At 47.4% G+C, this 15,066-nt stretch overlaps 9 protein-coding genes across 9 annotated transcripts; 7 read left to right on the top strand and 2 right to left on the bottom strand.

The window, feature by feature from the left end:
* Window positions 1-89: 89 nt before the first annotated feature.
* TrAtP1_010795 (uncharacterized protein) lies at window positions 90-878 on the top strand (the record flags this gene model as incomplete). The annotated part of the gene is made up of 1 exon (XM_066114850.1): window positions 90-878. The coding sequence occupies one exon, from the start codon at window positions 90-92 to the stop codon at window positions 876-878; it is 789 nt and encodes a 262-aa protein (XP_065970947.1).
* Window positions 879-1,087: 209 nt separating this feature from the next.
* On the bottom strand, window positions 1,088-2,122 carry TrAtP1_010794 (uncharacterized protein; the record flags this gene model as incomplete). The annotated part of the gene is made up of 1 exon (XM_014092067.2): window positions 1,088-2,122. The coding sequence occupies one exon, from the start codon at window positions 2,120-2,122 to the stop codon at window positions 1,088-1,090; it is 1,035 nt and encodes a 344-aa protein (XP_013947542.2).
* Window positions 2,123-3,854: 1,732 nt separating this feature from the next.
* Window positions 3,855-4,956, top strand: TrAtP1_010793 (uncharacterized protein; the record flags this gene model as incomplete). Its single annotated transcript, XM_066114849.1, has 2 exons — window positions 3,855-4,770; window positions 4,832-4,956. The coding sequence occupies 2 exons, from the start codon at window positions 3,855-3,857 to the stop codon at window positions 4,954-4,956; spliced, it is 1,041 nt and encodes a 346-aa protein (XP_065970946.1).
* Window positions 4,957-5,101: 145 nt separating this feature from the next.
* On the top strand, window positions 5,102-5,785 carry TrAtP1_010792 (uncharacterized protein; the record flags this gene model as incomplete). The annotated part of the gene is made up of 1 exon (XM_066114848.1): window positions 5,102-5,785. The coding sequence occupies one exon, from the start codon at window positions 5,102-5,104 to the stop codon at window positions 5,783-5,785; it is 684 nt and encodes a 227-aa protein (XP_065970945.1).
* Window positions 5,786-7,524: 1,739 nt separating this feature from the next.
* Window positions 7,525-8,263, bottom strand: TrAtP1_010791 (uncharacterized protein; the record flags this gene model as incomplete). Its single annotated transcript, XM_066114847.1, has 4 exons — window positions 7,525-7,529; window positions 7,676-7,868; window positions 7,923-7,946; window positions 8,000-8,263. The coding sequence occupies 4 exons, from the start codon at window positions 8,261-8,263 to the stop codon at window positions 7,525-7,527; spliced, it is 486 nt and encodes a 161-aa protein (XP_065970944.1).
* Window positions 8,264-9,030: 767 nt separating this feature from the next.
* Window positions 9,031-9,694, top strand: TrAtP1_010790 (uncharacterized protein; the record flags this gene model as incomplete). Its single annotated transcript, XM_066114846.1, has 2 exons — window positions 9,031-9,219; window positions 9,275-9,694. 2 exons carry the CDS (start codon window positions 9,031-9,033, stop codon window positions 9,692-9,694), a joined length of 609 nt encoding a protein of 202 aa, XP_065970943.1.
* Window positions 9,695-9,930: 236 nt separating this feature from the next.
* TrAtP1_010789 (uncharacterized protein) lies at window positions 9,931-11,565 on the top strand. Its single transcript, XM_066114845.1, has 5 exons — window positions 9,931-10,064; window positions 10,124-10,350; window positions 10,399-10,432; window positions 10,489-10,670; window positions 10,733-11,565. The coding sequence occupies exons 2-5, from the start codon at window positions 10,197-10,199 to the stop codon at window positions 11,512-11,514; spliced, it is 1,152 nt and encodes a 383-aa protein (XP_065970942.1). The 5' UTR covers window positions 9,931-10,064; window positions 10,124-10,196; the 3' UTR covers window positions 11,515-11,565.
* Window positions 11,566-11,728: 163 nt separating this feature from the next.
* On the top strand, window positions 11,729-12,301 carry TrAtP1_010788 (uncharacterized protein; the record flags this gene model as incomplete). Its single annotated transcript, XM_066114844.1, has 4 exons — window positions 11,729-11,838; window positions 11,901-12,051; window positions 12,105-12,203; window positions 12,257-12,301. The coding sequence occupies 4 exons, from the start codon at window positions 11,729-11,731 to the stop codon at window positions 12,299-12,301; spliced, it is 405 nt and encodes a 134-aa protein (XP_065970941.1).
* Window positions 12,302-12,975: 674 nt separating this feature from the next.
* TrAtP1_010787 (uncharacterized protein) lies at window positions 12,976-15,044 on the top strand. The gene is made up of 6 exons (XM_014092235.2): window positions 12,976-13,364; window positions 13,452-13,947; window positions 14,002-14,340; window positions 14,414-14,561; window positions 14,619-14,629; window positions 14,694-15,044. Exons 1-6 carry the CDS (start codon window positions 13,036-13,038, stop codon window positions 14,868-14,870), a joined length of 1,500 nt encoding a protein of 499 aa, XP_013947710.2. The 5' UTR covers window positions 12,976-13,035; the 3' UTR covers window positions 14,871-15,044.
* The last annotated feature ends 22 nt before the right edge of the window (window positions 15,045-15,066 follow it).

The following is a 15,066-nucleotide window of genomic DNA, read 5'->3' as shown; positions in this document are numbered from 1 at the left end:
ACCTCTCGAATGTCGCTCTTACGCCCGCGTTATTGTATAATACTGTATAGAGAGCAGAAAACATTGGAAAAAACATAAAGATACAAAGCATGGGATCAAGTGGCCTACAAGCTTCGATATGGGCAGCAGCGCCGAGCCGCCCCTCCGATAGCTATCGATTCGACTCCAGATCCAGATCTGTGCCTCCAGTATCCGCCTCGACGACGACGACAGCAGTCCCCAGCTCCACTGCAACAGTTACTACTGCCGCCACCGCAGCCTCCCTTTCGCCTGCGCAAGCCTTCCAGAGATTCCACCAGACCTGCCAGCGCCTCCGATGGACGGCCATCGATCTCGAAAATTCATACCACCGCGCACACTCCCCGGAACACAGCGGCTTCTCCGCCTCCGACGCCGAGGTCAACTTCAAGATTGACTTTCACGAATTCTACATGCGCATCGAGCAGGCCCTGGTGCTTGTCCTCCTCGTCTACGGCGTCAGCGTCCCCCGCGGCTTCGGCGGGCCCAGAGGCCAAGCAACACATAGCTATCACCACAACGTGCTGCTGGCGTTTGGCGAGGACGGCAATCCATTGAGAAGCGCGCTGGGCATAGGCGATGTCAACTCTGCGCTGTGGAAGGCCAAGGAGCTGCGCAACAGATGGAAAGATGCGGCGGAAGGGGAAACAACGCCGCTGGGCATGTATGACTTGTCGTGGATCATAGGACGTATCATTGAGGGTCTGGGTGTCGCGTACAAGATGGCGGCTGCGAGGGTCGAGGAGATCAAGATGGAGGCTCATGGAAGCGCTGGGAATGACATGGACGCGCACAGTGGCGCTGACGGTGATAATGCATGGACGTGGATGATGGCGGACCCTATGGACTTGGAGCCGTGAATGTGTTTTTGGTTTAGTCTTTTCAGGTGTATGGGCATATTGGGTATTGCAACTGCTGAACAGGGGTTTGTCTCTTGAAGCGAGCATTGGAGTTGAATAAGGCGAGATATGATTGAATGGCTTTGCTATTGGGTAGTGTTTTGAGCATCTTTCATACATAGAAGAACTGCGCTTACAACGAATATATACACACGCGTTTATATGGCATCTCACAAATCTTCTTCCTTTACCATCACATCTTCATCATCTGCTTTCTTCTTCCCCTTCACAAACGCCTTCCGTAGAGCACACTTCCCTGCAATCTTCCCTCCAGCCTTGCACTCATCACAAGTTCTCCCATGCGTCACCATCAACACATGCAGTCCATACTTGTCCTCATCCGGAACTGTTGCTTCCAAATGTGCCTGTGCCTCCTCCCTATTCGCCTCTCCTGGCCGCCATCCTAATAGGCCTGAAATGCGGTAAACATGCGTATCAACCGCGAAGCTATCCCGCTGTAGACAAAACAGCAAGACACAGCTCGCCGTCTTGGGCCCTACGCCTTGAAAAGAGAGAAGCTCCCGCATGGCCTCGTCGTTGGAAGCGTTGAGAAGGTGATTAAGAGAGTAAGTCCCGTACTGGTCCTTTGTCTGGCGCAGGATATTCATGATGACTTTGCTTTTGACGACGCTGAGGCCGCCAGACTTTATTGTTTGCTGCAGCTTGTCGGTGCCGCCCTGGACGATGGCGTCCCAGTTATCGCTCCGGCCGTATGTCTTGTCCATGGAGAGCTTTGCCCGCGTGCTGTTCTTGTTGCTGGTGTTTTGCGATAGAATCGTGCGCACCAGCGCGTCGAGCACGGATGGGGAATCTCCGCAGCCGGCAACGCTGTTTGGCGCAATGATTTTGTCAGGACGACGACGCTCGCCGTGGATGGAGGCGAGGATGCGATGAGCGAGGGAGCATTCTTGCGGTGTGGGATGGGGGAATGACGGGAATGGTGAGGATTGGGAGTAGGCTGCAAAGGATTTGAGCTTGCGGGCTTGGAGGATGGAGGCTTTTTTGTCGGGGATCTGGGTTATAGAAATGGTTTTGATGGATGGTTCGGATTTTGTTGATGGTGATGATTTGGACTCTGTTTTGATGGTGGTTGTGCTGATGCTTTCGGTGAGGCTTTGTCTTTTGATGTTGCGGAGGCTGCGCCTTGGAGGCAGCGATTCTAGAGTCTTTGCGGTCATGGTCGATATGATATAAGGACTTTTCATTGATGACTGGGTTATTTTTAACGGTTATAAAACGCAGCGTAATTCAGTCTATAATACGAACGGTAAAGAAGCTGTGAGTGAGATTGGTTCGTTGGAATGGTGAGGTCAGCAGTCGCCACCGTGACTAAGATCTGCGAGATTGGCTTTGGCTCTACAGATCGGTGGTCTTTTTATAGCTGTACGCCATGAGTCAATTTAGAAATTGGGGTTATTCTAACTATTTTTTGTTTAAATGCAGCTTGCACTGCGCTTTAAATGCTTTCTGTCGTTTTAATCGCGCTGCTTACTCAATTGTGACGCCTTCATATAAGCCTAAGCGGGAGCGTGAAGGGCCTCTCGAGTATTAGTTATAGACCCTGTTGAATAGCTAGGAGGTTCATGAAATAGCTAAAATATACAAACTCATTGCTATTACATGTTACTAAGATGAATGATAGACGCCTACTTCTTTCAAATGTAAACTTGCGATGTATTTTCTGCCGCTTTTTTGAATATTCATTTTTAAGTATTAGAGGCAGTCTAGTTCCCCATCCGCCAGATTATATCTACGACCTTCCATGCTAGCGGCGTAAATGAGGCTCAGCAGGGCTGATGGTTTCGTAGGTTGCAAATCATAATTCTAGGGAGATGAACTATCTCCAGCTTTATTGGCCGGAAGGAAAGAAAAAGCGATTCTTATATACACGTCAGCGCATATTTTACTGGATACGAGAGTCGAGGCTGTTATAATCAGTAACATGACCCCCCCTAGTAAATAACGGCTCAGCTACTTGGCATAGCCTCGTTGTATCTATAACTTGAAAACTGTGGGAAAACTGTGGGAGAATAGACTACCTTTGGCGTTATTAGTTGGAAACATTTAGCGATTCCTATATATGCATTAGTGTATATTCTACTGGAGTTGAGGCTGTCTTGCTAGGAACGCCTTTAGCGCTTGCGTAGTCTAAATACATGTACGTTCGTTCCTCTCCGCAGCAGCCTGGCTAAGCCCCTCAATGTGGCGGGCAAGGAAGAATTGGGTTGATGCCGAAGCTCGCCAGCATGGCCCCCTGCCCAGAAGAGAAGATGAACATGAATGTTTCAATTTGCTCGTCAAGCAAAACAGAATATAGACGGGATTAAAAAGATATGCTAGCAAAGCAACCGAGTCTAATCTGCTGGCGAGGGCATCAGCACGATTTAAATAGGTGTTTACTTCCAAAGGCAACTCCTAAAGTGCTAGGCACATATAGCTAAGGGTTGAGCAAAGGGGAAGCGATATTCTGCGGCGTATGATCTCGGGGCTCTTCCATAAGCTTAACAGTCGAAAGGCATCGTACGATGGGTAGTCCTTTGTACAGAGTCCGCAGGGTAGCGGTGGGAGAGAAAGCTTTCTAGCCAGGGATCAGTTTAGAGACTTGCACATCGAAGGAGGGGTTAGGCGGACCGACTCAGCCATTTGCCAATGCATGAAATGTGGCGCCTCCAGCATTGTGACCCCTGAAAATGCATGTACATCTCCATGCCACCATGTTACCAAACGCTAGGAAGACAGCATCGCGTACTCCGTACGTAGGTACCAATTCTTGAGTGTTTGAGCATATTATTAGGCTACCGTGTCGACTTGCCCGTCATCCCATAACCTTGACTACATGTGATTAACTACATACTTGTAGTTCGTTTCCAAGTCAGCGTCGGCAACTGAGTCGGTCTAGGCTTCAGTCTCCCACACGCAACACGTTGCTCGGCTGACATGCGGCTCTTGAAAACGGACCGGTACGAGCTCGTTGAAGCGAATGACATTCCTGAACCCTTCCCTCAGTATGCCATCCTTTCTCATACATGGATCTCTCCAAAGGATGAGATCACCTATCAGGACATCAAAAAAAGAAAAGAGGACATTGAGAATGATCTCTTCAAGCAAAAAGGCTGGGCGAAATTGAGACGATACTGCGACCGCGCGGCAAGAGACGGCTGGGACTGGGCCTGGATGGATACATGCTGCATCGATAAGACCAACCCATATGATACTCAAGAAGCCATCAATGCCATGTTCCAATGGTATCAAGACGCCGGCATATGTTATGCCTACCTCGATGACGTGGATGCCAACATAATCTTCAGCACTGTAGGCTCTGCAGGTGTGAATGACCTTGAGGACGTGGATCTTGACAATATCGCAGGCGCTGACAATGTTGCCAACCGTTGCAGCTTTCGCCATAAAGCCCTTAGCCCCTTCGTCGTTAAAGCCAAGTGGTTCACTCGAGGGTGGACTTTACAGGAGCTCCTTGCTCCCCATTACTTGGTATTTGTGGACCGAGCATGGCGTCGTATCGGGACTCGAGAGAGCTGGGCAGATGAAATCAAGGAAGCTAGTGGGATCGAGACGCCGTATTTGACAGCGTTCAGCCCAACGGATTTTAATTCGTGTTCCATCGCCATGAGGCTCTCCTGGGCGTCCGGCCGTGACACAACCCTTGAAGAAGATGAAACATACTCACTGTTGGGTCTCTTCGGTATTAGCTTACCCCTTATATATGGCGAAGGAAGGTGGCGAGCCTTCAACAGACTCCAACGTGAGTTGATCACTGTCTACAACGACGATTCCATTTTTGCTTGGAAAGCAGAGCAAACGTCCAGAAGCCGCATTAATCGGCCACAATGGGAAGGTATGATGGTCTTCATGGAGAAAGACAGCTACGGTGCTAAGAAACTCACATTGTGTCACAGACAACGGCTCGAACTGGGGAATCCTCGCGCCATCAATTAGACAGTTTTGGGACGCTTCCAAAAGTCAAAGCGTTTGGTCACTATGGCGACAGCTTCTCCATGACAAACCGAGGTCTGGAAATTAAAGCGAGGCGATGGAGAAACAAAGACAACCCGAACTTGTGCCTTGTCCGCCTAAATTGCGGCACTAAAGATGGCGCACATGTCGGGTTATTTCTCAACCATGTTGATGATTCCTACGATAGACTACGGATCAATGAGCTATGTGACATGGAGAAGATCAAGCCGGAGGATTGGAATGAGGAGTTTGACACAGAATCCATTCTCATACGGGCAAGTAACTTTTCGAAACTCCTCGGCTGTCGATCAGTATTTGTACTAGAATACCCCGAGTGTATCAAAATCGGCTCCAAGTATTTCATCGACTTCTGTTCATCTAGTTTCGGCGCAAAGATGCAGTTATTGGATGACACACATTTAGATCGTGGTTTAAAGCGAGATGAACTGCTCATGGAACCGAACCAACTGGTATTCATCAACATTGAAGTGCGACATGAAGGCATCAAGTCTGAATTTGATGTCATTATCAATCTCACCGAGACCGGATATCCTTCTGCTGGGATCATGAGCAGAAACCTGGAACGATGGAAAAGGCTCGAGGATCCACTGAAGCAGTCTTGCCTAACATACGAAGCATTAGCGGAGTATCTGCACTACAAAGTACCCAATGAGCCAGTATATCCCATGACTGCTATGGAAGCAACAGAAAGTCTTGCTATTGGTGTTTTTATTCTTCCCCGACCCCCGCTACACAGGACGCTCAAAATGCCATCAGGTGGTGCAACGCCTGCCAGGTTACGGGAATACGTGCTCAAAGTATCAGTTGACCAAGATGATGACGGGCAGCGAGACAATTTGGAGCGGCAAGATCGGAAGAGGCGAAGGATATTGTGACTTTTTCACTTGTCAAAAGTAATTTGGATAATACTGTGGGCTCAGGGGCAATTCTTGTCCTATTATTGTTGGCTTTTGCAAGTTCTCTAATCAGTCTGTCAACGATCGTTTACATAGTAGCAGTAACTTAGTACCGTCTCACCGATGCATTATCGTAGCATGAACACCATCTATTTGCTACATCGCCATATACCTAACATAATGTTTAGGTCTGTCAAAAACGAGGCTTTACTATTGTTCGTATTCCTTGTGACCAGTGAGGAAGGTGGGAAAATGGAACCTTTACGGCTGAATGTAGGTTTCAATATAAACAGAAATACAGCAAAAGATTTATAAAGTAGACACACCCCGATTCCCCTCCCCGCAAAATAGGGGGGGAGAAAAAAAGAAGAAGGAAATATCGACACTAGCAAAGTATTCATTCCTGCAGTTCAACTTGTTTGCTCCCGCAGCTGTTGTCGTGCCTGTTCCTGCTCCTCCCGCCAAGGTCGAATACACGCTCGGCCAATTCTGGATTCGTGGTGCTGTGCCAGGGTATCTGCACGAGTAAAAGCCCTTCCGCAACCCCAAAATTCACCATTTCTCAAAGACCCGCGGCAAAAGTATTTTTTTGTTTTTCGTGTGCTTGCTTTCGTGGCGAGAAAAATCACTGAACCTGATGAAGCCCTTGCCACACGCATCACATACATGCTTCCGCGTGGTCGTATGAGTGAGAAGGTGTGATTTCAGGTTGAATCGCCTCGTAAAGACTTTGGAACAAAATTCGCATTGGAAATCCGCTCGTCTCGGGCGTGTTTGCCGGGGTATATGTTGTATCTCAGCTTCAAGCTCTGAACGCGGGGATTCTGTCGAACCCGCTATGGTCTGTGACTCTACAGCCTCACTCGGGACGGTTTGCTCCACTCCTTGTCCTATATAGACAGCTGGTCGGTGAGCCTGAATGCTGAGCTCTACGTCTTGATCAGTTGGAAACTCCTGATCCAGCGCCACTACCATGGTATGCGTCTCCTTCACATGCCTGTCTCTCTCAGGTAGTGATGCAAATCCCCAGGAGAATCCCGTGCATCTTTCATCTCTACATCGGAAAGGTCGGTCGTGTTTCGAAACGTGCTTGACCCTCTCAGTGTCTGAAGAAAACCCAGTAGTGAAAAATTCACAGCTGGATCTAGGGCATTTGAAGAGATTGGCCCCATACACCTGTTGGATCATTTTCTGAAGAGGAGCCTCTGACGGTCGAGTCACCATCTGTTCCAAAGCTTTTCTCACTTGGCCAACAACGTGTACGTGGTTCAGAGCGACCTCTTCTTCCTTCATTTCCCCAAATAATTTGAGATGTTTCTTAGTCGAGGCTGCCGTTTTATCAAGTTTCTCATAAAAGTCAAGCACTTTAAAGAATTGAAGCCTCTCTTTGTGACGATTCGCTAATGTCAGGTTGGCGCTAGGTTCACTCCAATGGTGGTTGGTAAATATTTCCAGCGATTCTGCAAGCTGGTTCATCAGATGTTCGTGGTCATTGCTTTGGAAGGTAACTCCTGCTTCAAGATGCCCAAGCCAGTGTACAACAGCATAATCCATGAAACAATAGTCCCCGTTTAATATCCTTTCTCTGGTAGGTGGGTTTCGGAATGCAGGCAAGTTTAAATAGTCGATACAGAGACACGCAAGTTTGTCGATTTGTCTCGAATTCTGTACATCTTTGTGCACGTCTTCGATCTGAGAGGGATTGGCTTGGCTCTCAATCAAACTTCGGCGTCGGGAGATGTTAGCAATAATTGTAAAGATGCGAGATTTGCAAGTGTTCCAGGTCTCAGCGAATAGCGACCGCCATTCTGCACAGTGAGATCAGAAAGAACACCCATATAGAAGTATACTCAGGAGAGAGAGACTAACGTGGTTGCTGAAAATAACGAAAGATTATAGAATGAAATGCGAGTACGTCGTCGTATATGAGCCATAGATTTTGCACCATGTGAGGCTTGGCCTGGAAGAGAGTCTGATACTGCGTAAGAAGGGGCAAACTCTCTCCAATGCCCTTGTATGTGTCCAGAAGTTCGTTGAACGCCTCGGGATCTGCACTCGTTGCCTGTTCATGGTAGTTAGCCGTTGAAGCTGTACTAAGCCATTGCATGGACCGTACTTGTAACAACCACTTAATGGGTCCCTGTGAAAGAATAAGTCCATCTGCCAAATCGTTCCACTTAGGAAACCACGCACTCGGAGAAAAGGTACAACGTCATTGTTGTTGCAAAATGTCTTTACGACTTGCTCGTACTGATTAATGGCTTCGAGGAAACGATCTAGCCTGCTCAGGTTTTGTGGCCGCCGTTCCCAGTGTTGCCTAGTTTGTATCTCCCCGATGATCCTCGACAGATTCTCGGATGTAGTTGCCTTGAGGTCCTCTAACTCTCTTGGTTTTAGGTATCTTTTGAATTCTTCAAGTGCCTTGTCGAATACCAATTGGCGATGATTGGCGGACATTTTATGCTACATTCATTCTTTTCAACTCCTCCTTGAGATCGACTCAGAAGGTGAATAACTAGAAAGGAAATAGATCGAAATAAGATCCGCTCGAATGATGAGAGCCAGCTTCCGGCTTGTCAATTTACCCCTCCCCATCCCGAGGCGGCTAAGCCCCTGTCTCATTATCGCCATAAATCCTCGTGCCGCAGTCGAGCTTGATCGATTTCCGCGTGTGCACCATGCTGATAGTATCATAGGCCAGGCTTTTCTGCACTGCAACACAAAAGGCAGGGCCGGACTGCCGTCTTCAGTTAGATTGGTTACAGATGAGCAATGAGAGCCCACCACGGCTCTACTTTGCCGCGCAGAGCCCCTGTCAGCCGCGGCCCCGATGTGGCTATGCTATGTTCATTGTTCATGTAGCCGCCCGCGTCAACTAGCCTGGGGCAGAGAATCCAGTGGGGGGAACTTGGGCTGGACCGCGTTTGTTGAAGCTATCCAATAAGTCAACGGACAATCATAGTGAAGCTGTGGGCGACGCCTGCAACACGAAATTAGACCATTAAGAAACCACGTCACTGACTAGGCTTCCGCTCACTTTTTTTTACTTTTTTACTCAGGTACTTAGGTAGTATAGGTGAGCCACAGCGTGTTGAATGGTATGTCTTGTAGTGAAAGCTTCAAACTTCTACCTAGTTTGGCTTAAAGAACTCGACGCGGTGTTCAGTACGGATCAACACTTCTCATTTGACGACCTACTCTGTATCTCTCCTTCCTGTATATCAATGGACCCATTTGCCGGCGATGCTTACGAAACATCACAGGAAACAGGATCTTCATGGAAACAAGCGTGGCCGTTCGGGGTTGGGGAAGAAATCTACGACCCTCTGTCAACCTTTTCCACACTGCCAGATATTCAATACCTCAGTGAAGCGATATACTTTGAATCAAACAAAAATATATGTTTGGGACGCGTAACATTTTATTCTTGCCTCCTACACATTCACTAGATAGCTAAGTCTTGTTTAGATCATCAACGTAAAAGTACAGTTATCTAGCCATCATTTACCTGGCTTACCCTACAATGTTTGGCCCAAAGAAGCGGCACAGCACTTCACTATCGTGCAAGAAGGCGATTACTTTGCCTTGGAGTACAACGGAGACAAATTCGGATGTTTGAATAAAGGATTGTGTGGAAGCCTTCTTGCAGTCGTCGCTGGGCGACAAGCTCTCATCCAAGCATATGCGTCTAACGAAGATCTCATGGCAGTATCACGAGATTGGCACATCCTAACTCTTCCCTCTCTTCCTGCAGAGATCAACATCTACAGTGCTCGATCAGATGCCAAAGACATTGACAACATCTTGTCGAGATTCGGTATCTTTCTGCAGTATCCTCGCCACGGACATATTGGCTTTGAATACATAACCCGCACTTTCTCCGAATAGAAAGATATTCAGAAACAACTCCGGTTGAAATCTCGGCTTCTATGGGAGATGCTGTTGAGACTCAAAACCCAGGCGTGAAGGAGACCACAAGAGCCAATGACTCCGAAACAGTTGATACCATTCTTTGATTCGCTGTCATATCACGTCCATCAACAAGCAATATCTGTCAGTCTAGACATAAAAAGCAAACTTCGACTGTAAGACATGGTGGTTCTTCTTCTTTTCTCGGAATGTGATGATCTTGACCTCTTTTCGTTCTCCGCAGGCATCAAAAAGAAGCGATCGACTTTATTTTCCGAAGAGAAACAGGCCAAGTTCTTCCCGAGCGAAGTCTATGGAAGTACAACGATACAGACGCAGAGGAACCTTTGTAAGAGCCTAAGTTAAGATTCAATTCTATGACACCCAATTAATTTCGTCGTCCTGCAGTTACCAGCATGTCTTCACTGGAGCAAAGCGGCCGGAACGAATTGAGGCCAAGGGCGGCATCATTGCAGATGAAATGGGACTTGGAAAGTCGCTTATCATTCTATCTACGGTAGCTAGCTCTCATGATCGTGCGTCGAGTTTTGTTGCTGCTGAAAGCCAGCCGGTTACACCTCAACCGCCAAGGAAACCACCGTCAAAAGCGACGCTCATTATTACACCATCATCACGTATGTGTGAATAAAAATAATCGACTTTCTTAGCTGATTGGCGTTTAGTTCTGATCGATACTTGGGTGGACGAAATTCACAAGTATGGTATACACAGAGACGATGGAGCTTTAAATCTCTTGACTAACATATATAAAGGCATGCTTACCCCGGAAAACTTCCGTTTCACAAGCATCTTGGCTCGTCAAGGCACGCAGAAGCAAATCTGCTTCGAGAACGATTGGTGGTATTTACCACATACGCTACAGTAGCGGCCGAATTTCGTCGCGGTGACACAACGCTGCAGAAGATCAACTGGTTCAGAATAGTTCTGGATGAAGGTACGAAAATCTTCATACTATTGCATAAGGACAACCTCATAAATGATGTGACTTATTTCCAGCTCATGATATCCGAAATTGTTCCACGAAGCAGTATAAAGCAGTGACCAGTCTTTCGGCACAGCATCGCTGGTGTCTTACCGGCACTCCTATTCAGAATAGCCTAGAGGGTCTTGCGGCACTTGTCTCTTTTCTAAAAGTGCCAATACTGGAAAAGACGCAAACATTTCGAAAATTTATTACGAACCCCATAAACGCGACCTCGGACCGTCGTTTTCAGAACCTCCAGACATTACTCCAGAGTGTATGCCTTCGAAGAACGCGACAGGTCTTAGACCTATCAGAGCCCAAGTCCGAAATACGTAAATTGCCTTTTACATCTGACGAACAGGCTGAATATGATAGACTTATTGTACAGGGCAGAAGAGAGATCGACATGGCAGTCAGTGGGCACAGAAAGAACAAAGCCCATTCTGCAATGCTCGAGTCGCTCCTCAAGCTACGATTATTTTGCAACAACGGCCCTGCAAGCGCTGTGCTACTCCCGGGGCCGAATGGTCTTCCACAAGACTCAGACGAAGCACTAACGTTTCTCCAGCAATGCGATGAGAACATTTGCTGCTACTGCTCTGGAATCATATACTCTATTAGTAGTGCGGCTGATGCTGATGGAGGTATTTTTATGTCGTCTTGTCGCCATTTAGTCTGCCGCAGCTGCATGCCACACCATCGGTCACAAAAGGAAGGTTGTCCAGCATGTGCCGCAGGGAACGAACCGACATCCCTGGCTATCTTGGAACCGAATAGAGGTCAAATTCCGCCTGGCAGACGCTTCGGAAACTAGGAAGCTCCGAAACACGGCCATTATTCTACAAAGTTATTAGAGCTATTGTCCGATGTCCGCCAGAGCCTGAATCACAAGAGGTAATGACTATTGATGATCTTCATATATTAAATTGAGCTAACCATTTAAACCCTTTAGCATAATATTCTCGTGCTGGAAGAAGACGCTTGGCCTTGTCAGTCAACTTTTGGATAGCCATGCCGTACAACACGCCATGAGAGATGGCTCACTTGCCTTGGCTGAACGCAGCAAAGTGCTGAAGGACTTTCAATCTCCCACAGGCACCAATATTCTGTTAATGACACTAGGCACTGGTGCAGTTGGGTGTGATGTCCCTTGTCTATAATTAATGCACAATCTGAAGGCTAATCGATGAGATTCTACAGTTTGAACCTTGCGGTTGCATCACGTATCTACCTTCTAGAGCCACAATGGAACCCATCTATCGAGTCCCAAGCAATTGGAAGGGCGTTTCGACTTGGCCAGAAGGATCAAGTCGTCATTATCCGATACGTCATGATGCATACTGTCGAGGAAGTCCGTGGTATGCACTCGCTCCCGTTCTAACTCAAGGTGCTGACGATTCGCAGAGCAATGTTTTATCTCGCCAGAGAAGAAAGCTTGAGCTAGCGGGCGGTGGCTTTAGCAAGGAGAAGGACATGATGTCTGAAAGGTTTCAAGCACTGCTAGTAAGATTGCTGCCGGATGAGTATATCTAGGATTGTGCTGACGTTTTCTGTAGGACATCTTCGGCGTTGATCAAACCTCAGAGTCGAGACATCACTGAAGGCCATTTATTCTCAATCGCATTCTAGGGTTAATTTTCTAATCGTGTTACAATAAAAAATGCAACATAAAGATGAACAGTTCGGGAATCATATAGAGTAGTTATTTCGCACTCCCCGCTTGGCCCGTGTGATTATGCTATAAAGTACAGATGTTTTCATTTCTCCATTTATTCTGGTAAATATATAATAAACGAAATACTCTTTTTTTCTCTGAATCATGTCCCTCTTAGCACTTAACAGTTGGTGCAATACTTTAGTGGTAAATTATTACGCAGGAAAAAAAAGGACCATTACTCCTTTTACGACATCCCTTGCATGAGCCATCGCGATGAGCCAACGGCATTAGTCCAAAGCCTATTTGTCGCACCGAGCTCCAAGCCACCACAATCCTACGTACCAAATTAACGTAATATAAACGGATGCTTTCGTTCCCGTATTACTGCTTTAGTGGCTTCTAAGTTAGAGTATGAGCTATAGTCTTACAGGTCCAAAGTTTACGTGTTGGCTGGACCCCTTTTGGCAGTTCAACCCCCTCCTATAACGGACATGTCTTAAATGCCGAGCCAATCTGATAATGCGTGATTGACAGGACGGTAAAAAGTATAATTGAGACATGTTGGCGCTATAAAGTACCGCTCCTTCCCCCTCAATTTCAAGAGTTGATTCGTACATGCGTTTCCCGTCTTCAACTTCTTCTGCTTTGTAAAGTCTTCAACACCGCGGTCTTTCAAAAATGGTCAGCCTCGTCGCTGTAATCCTTTCGCCTCAGAATTGGTCGCCCAGCGTTCTGCTGCTGGTGGCAAGCGTCGCAATCTTTGCTATTGTTCGCCTTTCGAAGCGTGCTGCTTTCCATTCCGGCGCAAAATGGACGGATAGAGGCGTGCCGATCCTCGGCTCGCTGCCCTTTTATACAAGGAGAGGCGATTATTTGAGGGAGGGCAAAGAGCGCAGTGCTAACGGGCACTTTAATTTCTTCTTTGGGCCGTATCCCATTGTTGCCATCTCGGGGGAGGCTGCGCGGTCGGCATATTTTACTACTCGCGGGCTTGATCTAAGTGCTGGGTATGTGTGAATGTCATTTATGGCGTGAACCTTTCGCATCAACATATTATCTATGATGGGATGAAAAAGTGACTGACCAGGCAATAGATTCAAAAAACTCTTCTCAGCAGGCCCTGATGTTGACAGCCTCCTTGGCCGTAACATGGCCACCTATTTCGTGACGCTGTTCAAGCGTCTCACCGGAAAGGATCATTTGGCAACCTGTCTCCCCTATCTCAACCAGGATGCCCACGGTACCTTTTCTGCCATCGACACATCTGTTCCCATGGATCCATTCGTGGTTCTGCGTGATCTCATCTGCAAGATGACGCATCGTACCGTCGGCTGCCACGACGTTGCTGAAGATCCTGAGTTGCGGGCGAAAACAATGAAGTACTATGACATGCTGGATGCGAGCTCTGCTCTTAGTATCATGTTCCCCTGGCTGCCAACTCCTACGAAGATGAACAAGCTTTGGGGAGGAGGAAAGCTGCATATGTTGTTTCTAAACATTATCAAGGAGAGGAGAAGAACTGGTCGGAGAGCAGAGGACACCGTGCAGGTACTCATGGATAAGGGTGAAAGCGACATGGTCACTGCAGCAGTGAGTATCTTGCTTTTACATGTATTTTTTGGAGGCTGATTTATGATATGACAGTTTATCATTGGCGCGCTATTCGCTGGCTTGATCAACACTGCCATTCAAGCAGCGTGGATCATCTGCTACCTTGCTTATGATCCGGTCTGGTACGCCAAAGTCCAAGCAGAGGTTGATGCAGCCGTTGCCAAACACCGAACTTCTGAGCATCAGACCCCGGCTGAAGTCCTGCAAACGCTCTCTGTTGATACATGGGAGTCTGAGTTTCCTTCTCTTGACTTGGGAGTGCAAGACAGCATCCGGCTCAACCTGATGGGAGCTTCTATGCGCCAGAATATCTCTGGCAAGGACATTGTGCTTGGGGATACAGGCGTTATTATTCCAAAAGATGCATTTGCAGTAAGTTGACTGATTTGAATCGTTTTGACTGGGAGATTCGAGCGGGTACTGATGCCTTGCGATTGACATGTAGGTTTATAGCATATCGGATGTTCACATGGATGAGACGGTATACAAGAACCCAGGAAGATGGGATCCGGGCCGATATCTATCCGACAGAGGAGAAGACAAGGCGAAGCAGCACGGATATGTTGGATGGGGATCTGGATTGCACCCATGTCGTAAGAAGACTTCCGCCTAAACTCTTGATGATCTTTATGTGCTGACTTGAGACACAGTGGGCATGAGAGTAGGCCTCAGCGGTGGTGCTAAATATTTCTCTAGAGAAAGAAGAGCTAACTTGTGGTGTTTAGATTGCGAAAATGGAACTCTTTGTTTCCACGGCCACGTTTGTGGCAATGTTCAACTTTAAAGCGGTCGATAAGCTTGGGAAGCCGAGGACCGAGCCGCTGCCGGGCTATAATTGCAATGATTTGCAGCCGAGGCGTATGACGGGTACGATCTATCTCAAGTGCGAGTCCAGATACTAGGTAAGAAGCGAGTTGGAAGGGCGATTAATAATGATGGCTGGTAAGCAATATGAACGTGGGATGAAGAGAATGGGTTCTTATACTTATACTGCTGGGGGAGTTATCATGAGAATGCATCACAGATGTTAGCTATAGCGTCATGTATTCATTTCAAACAATATATTCGTTCTACGGCATGACGTGCGTTAAAAGAATT

This window comes from Trichoderma atroviride, chromosome 6, assembly GCF_020647795.1.
Source record: "Trichoderma atroviride chromosome 6, complete sequence".
NCBI classification, from domain to species: domain Eukaryota; kingdom Fungi; phylum Ascomycota; class Sordariomycetes; order Hypocreales; family Hypocreaceae; genus Trichoderma; species Trichoderma atroviride.
Note: the sequence above shows the minus strand (reverse complement) of the source record. Positions and strands in the feature narration are given on the sequence as shown.

What these genes read in the sequence shown, in the direction of transcription:
- TrAtP1_010789 (XM_066114845.1), top strand. Translation starts at nt 10,197, where the DNA reads ATGGGACTTGGAAAGTCGCTTATCATTCTATCTACGGTAGCTAGCTCT. An exon ending in CATTATTACACCATCATCAC is followed by an intron (nt 10,351 to 10,398) that starts GTATGTGTGAAT and finishes ATTGGCGTTTAG; the next exon opens with TTCTGATCGATACTTGGGTG. An exon ending in TGGGTGGACGAAATTCACAA is followed by an intron (nt 10,433 to 10,488) that starts GTATGGTATACA and finishes ACATATATAAAG; the next exon opens with GCATGCTTACCCCGGAAAAC.
- TrAtP1_010787 (XM_014092235.2), top strand. Translation starts at nt 13,036, where the DNA reads ATGGTCAGCCTCGTCGCTGTAATCCTTTCGCCTCAGAATTGGTCGCCC. An exon ending in GCGACATGGTCACTGCAGCA is followed by an intron (nt 13,948 to 14,001) that starts GTGAGTATCTTG and finishes ATGATATGACAG; the next exon opens with TTTATCATTGGCGCGCTATT. An exon ending in TTCCAAAAGATGCATTTGCA is followed by an intron (nt 14,341 to 14,413) that starts GTAAGTTGACTG and finishes ATTGACATGTAG; the next exon opens with GTTTATAGCATATCGGATGT.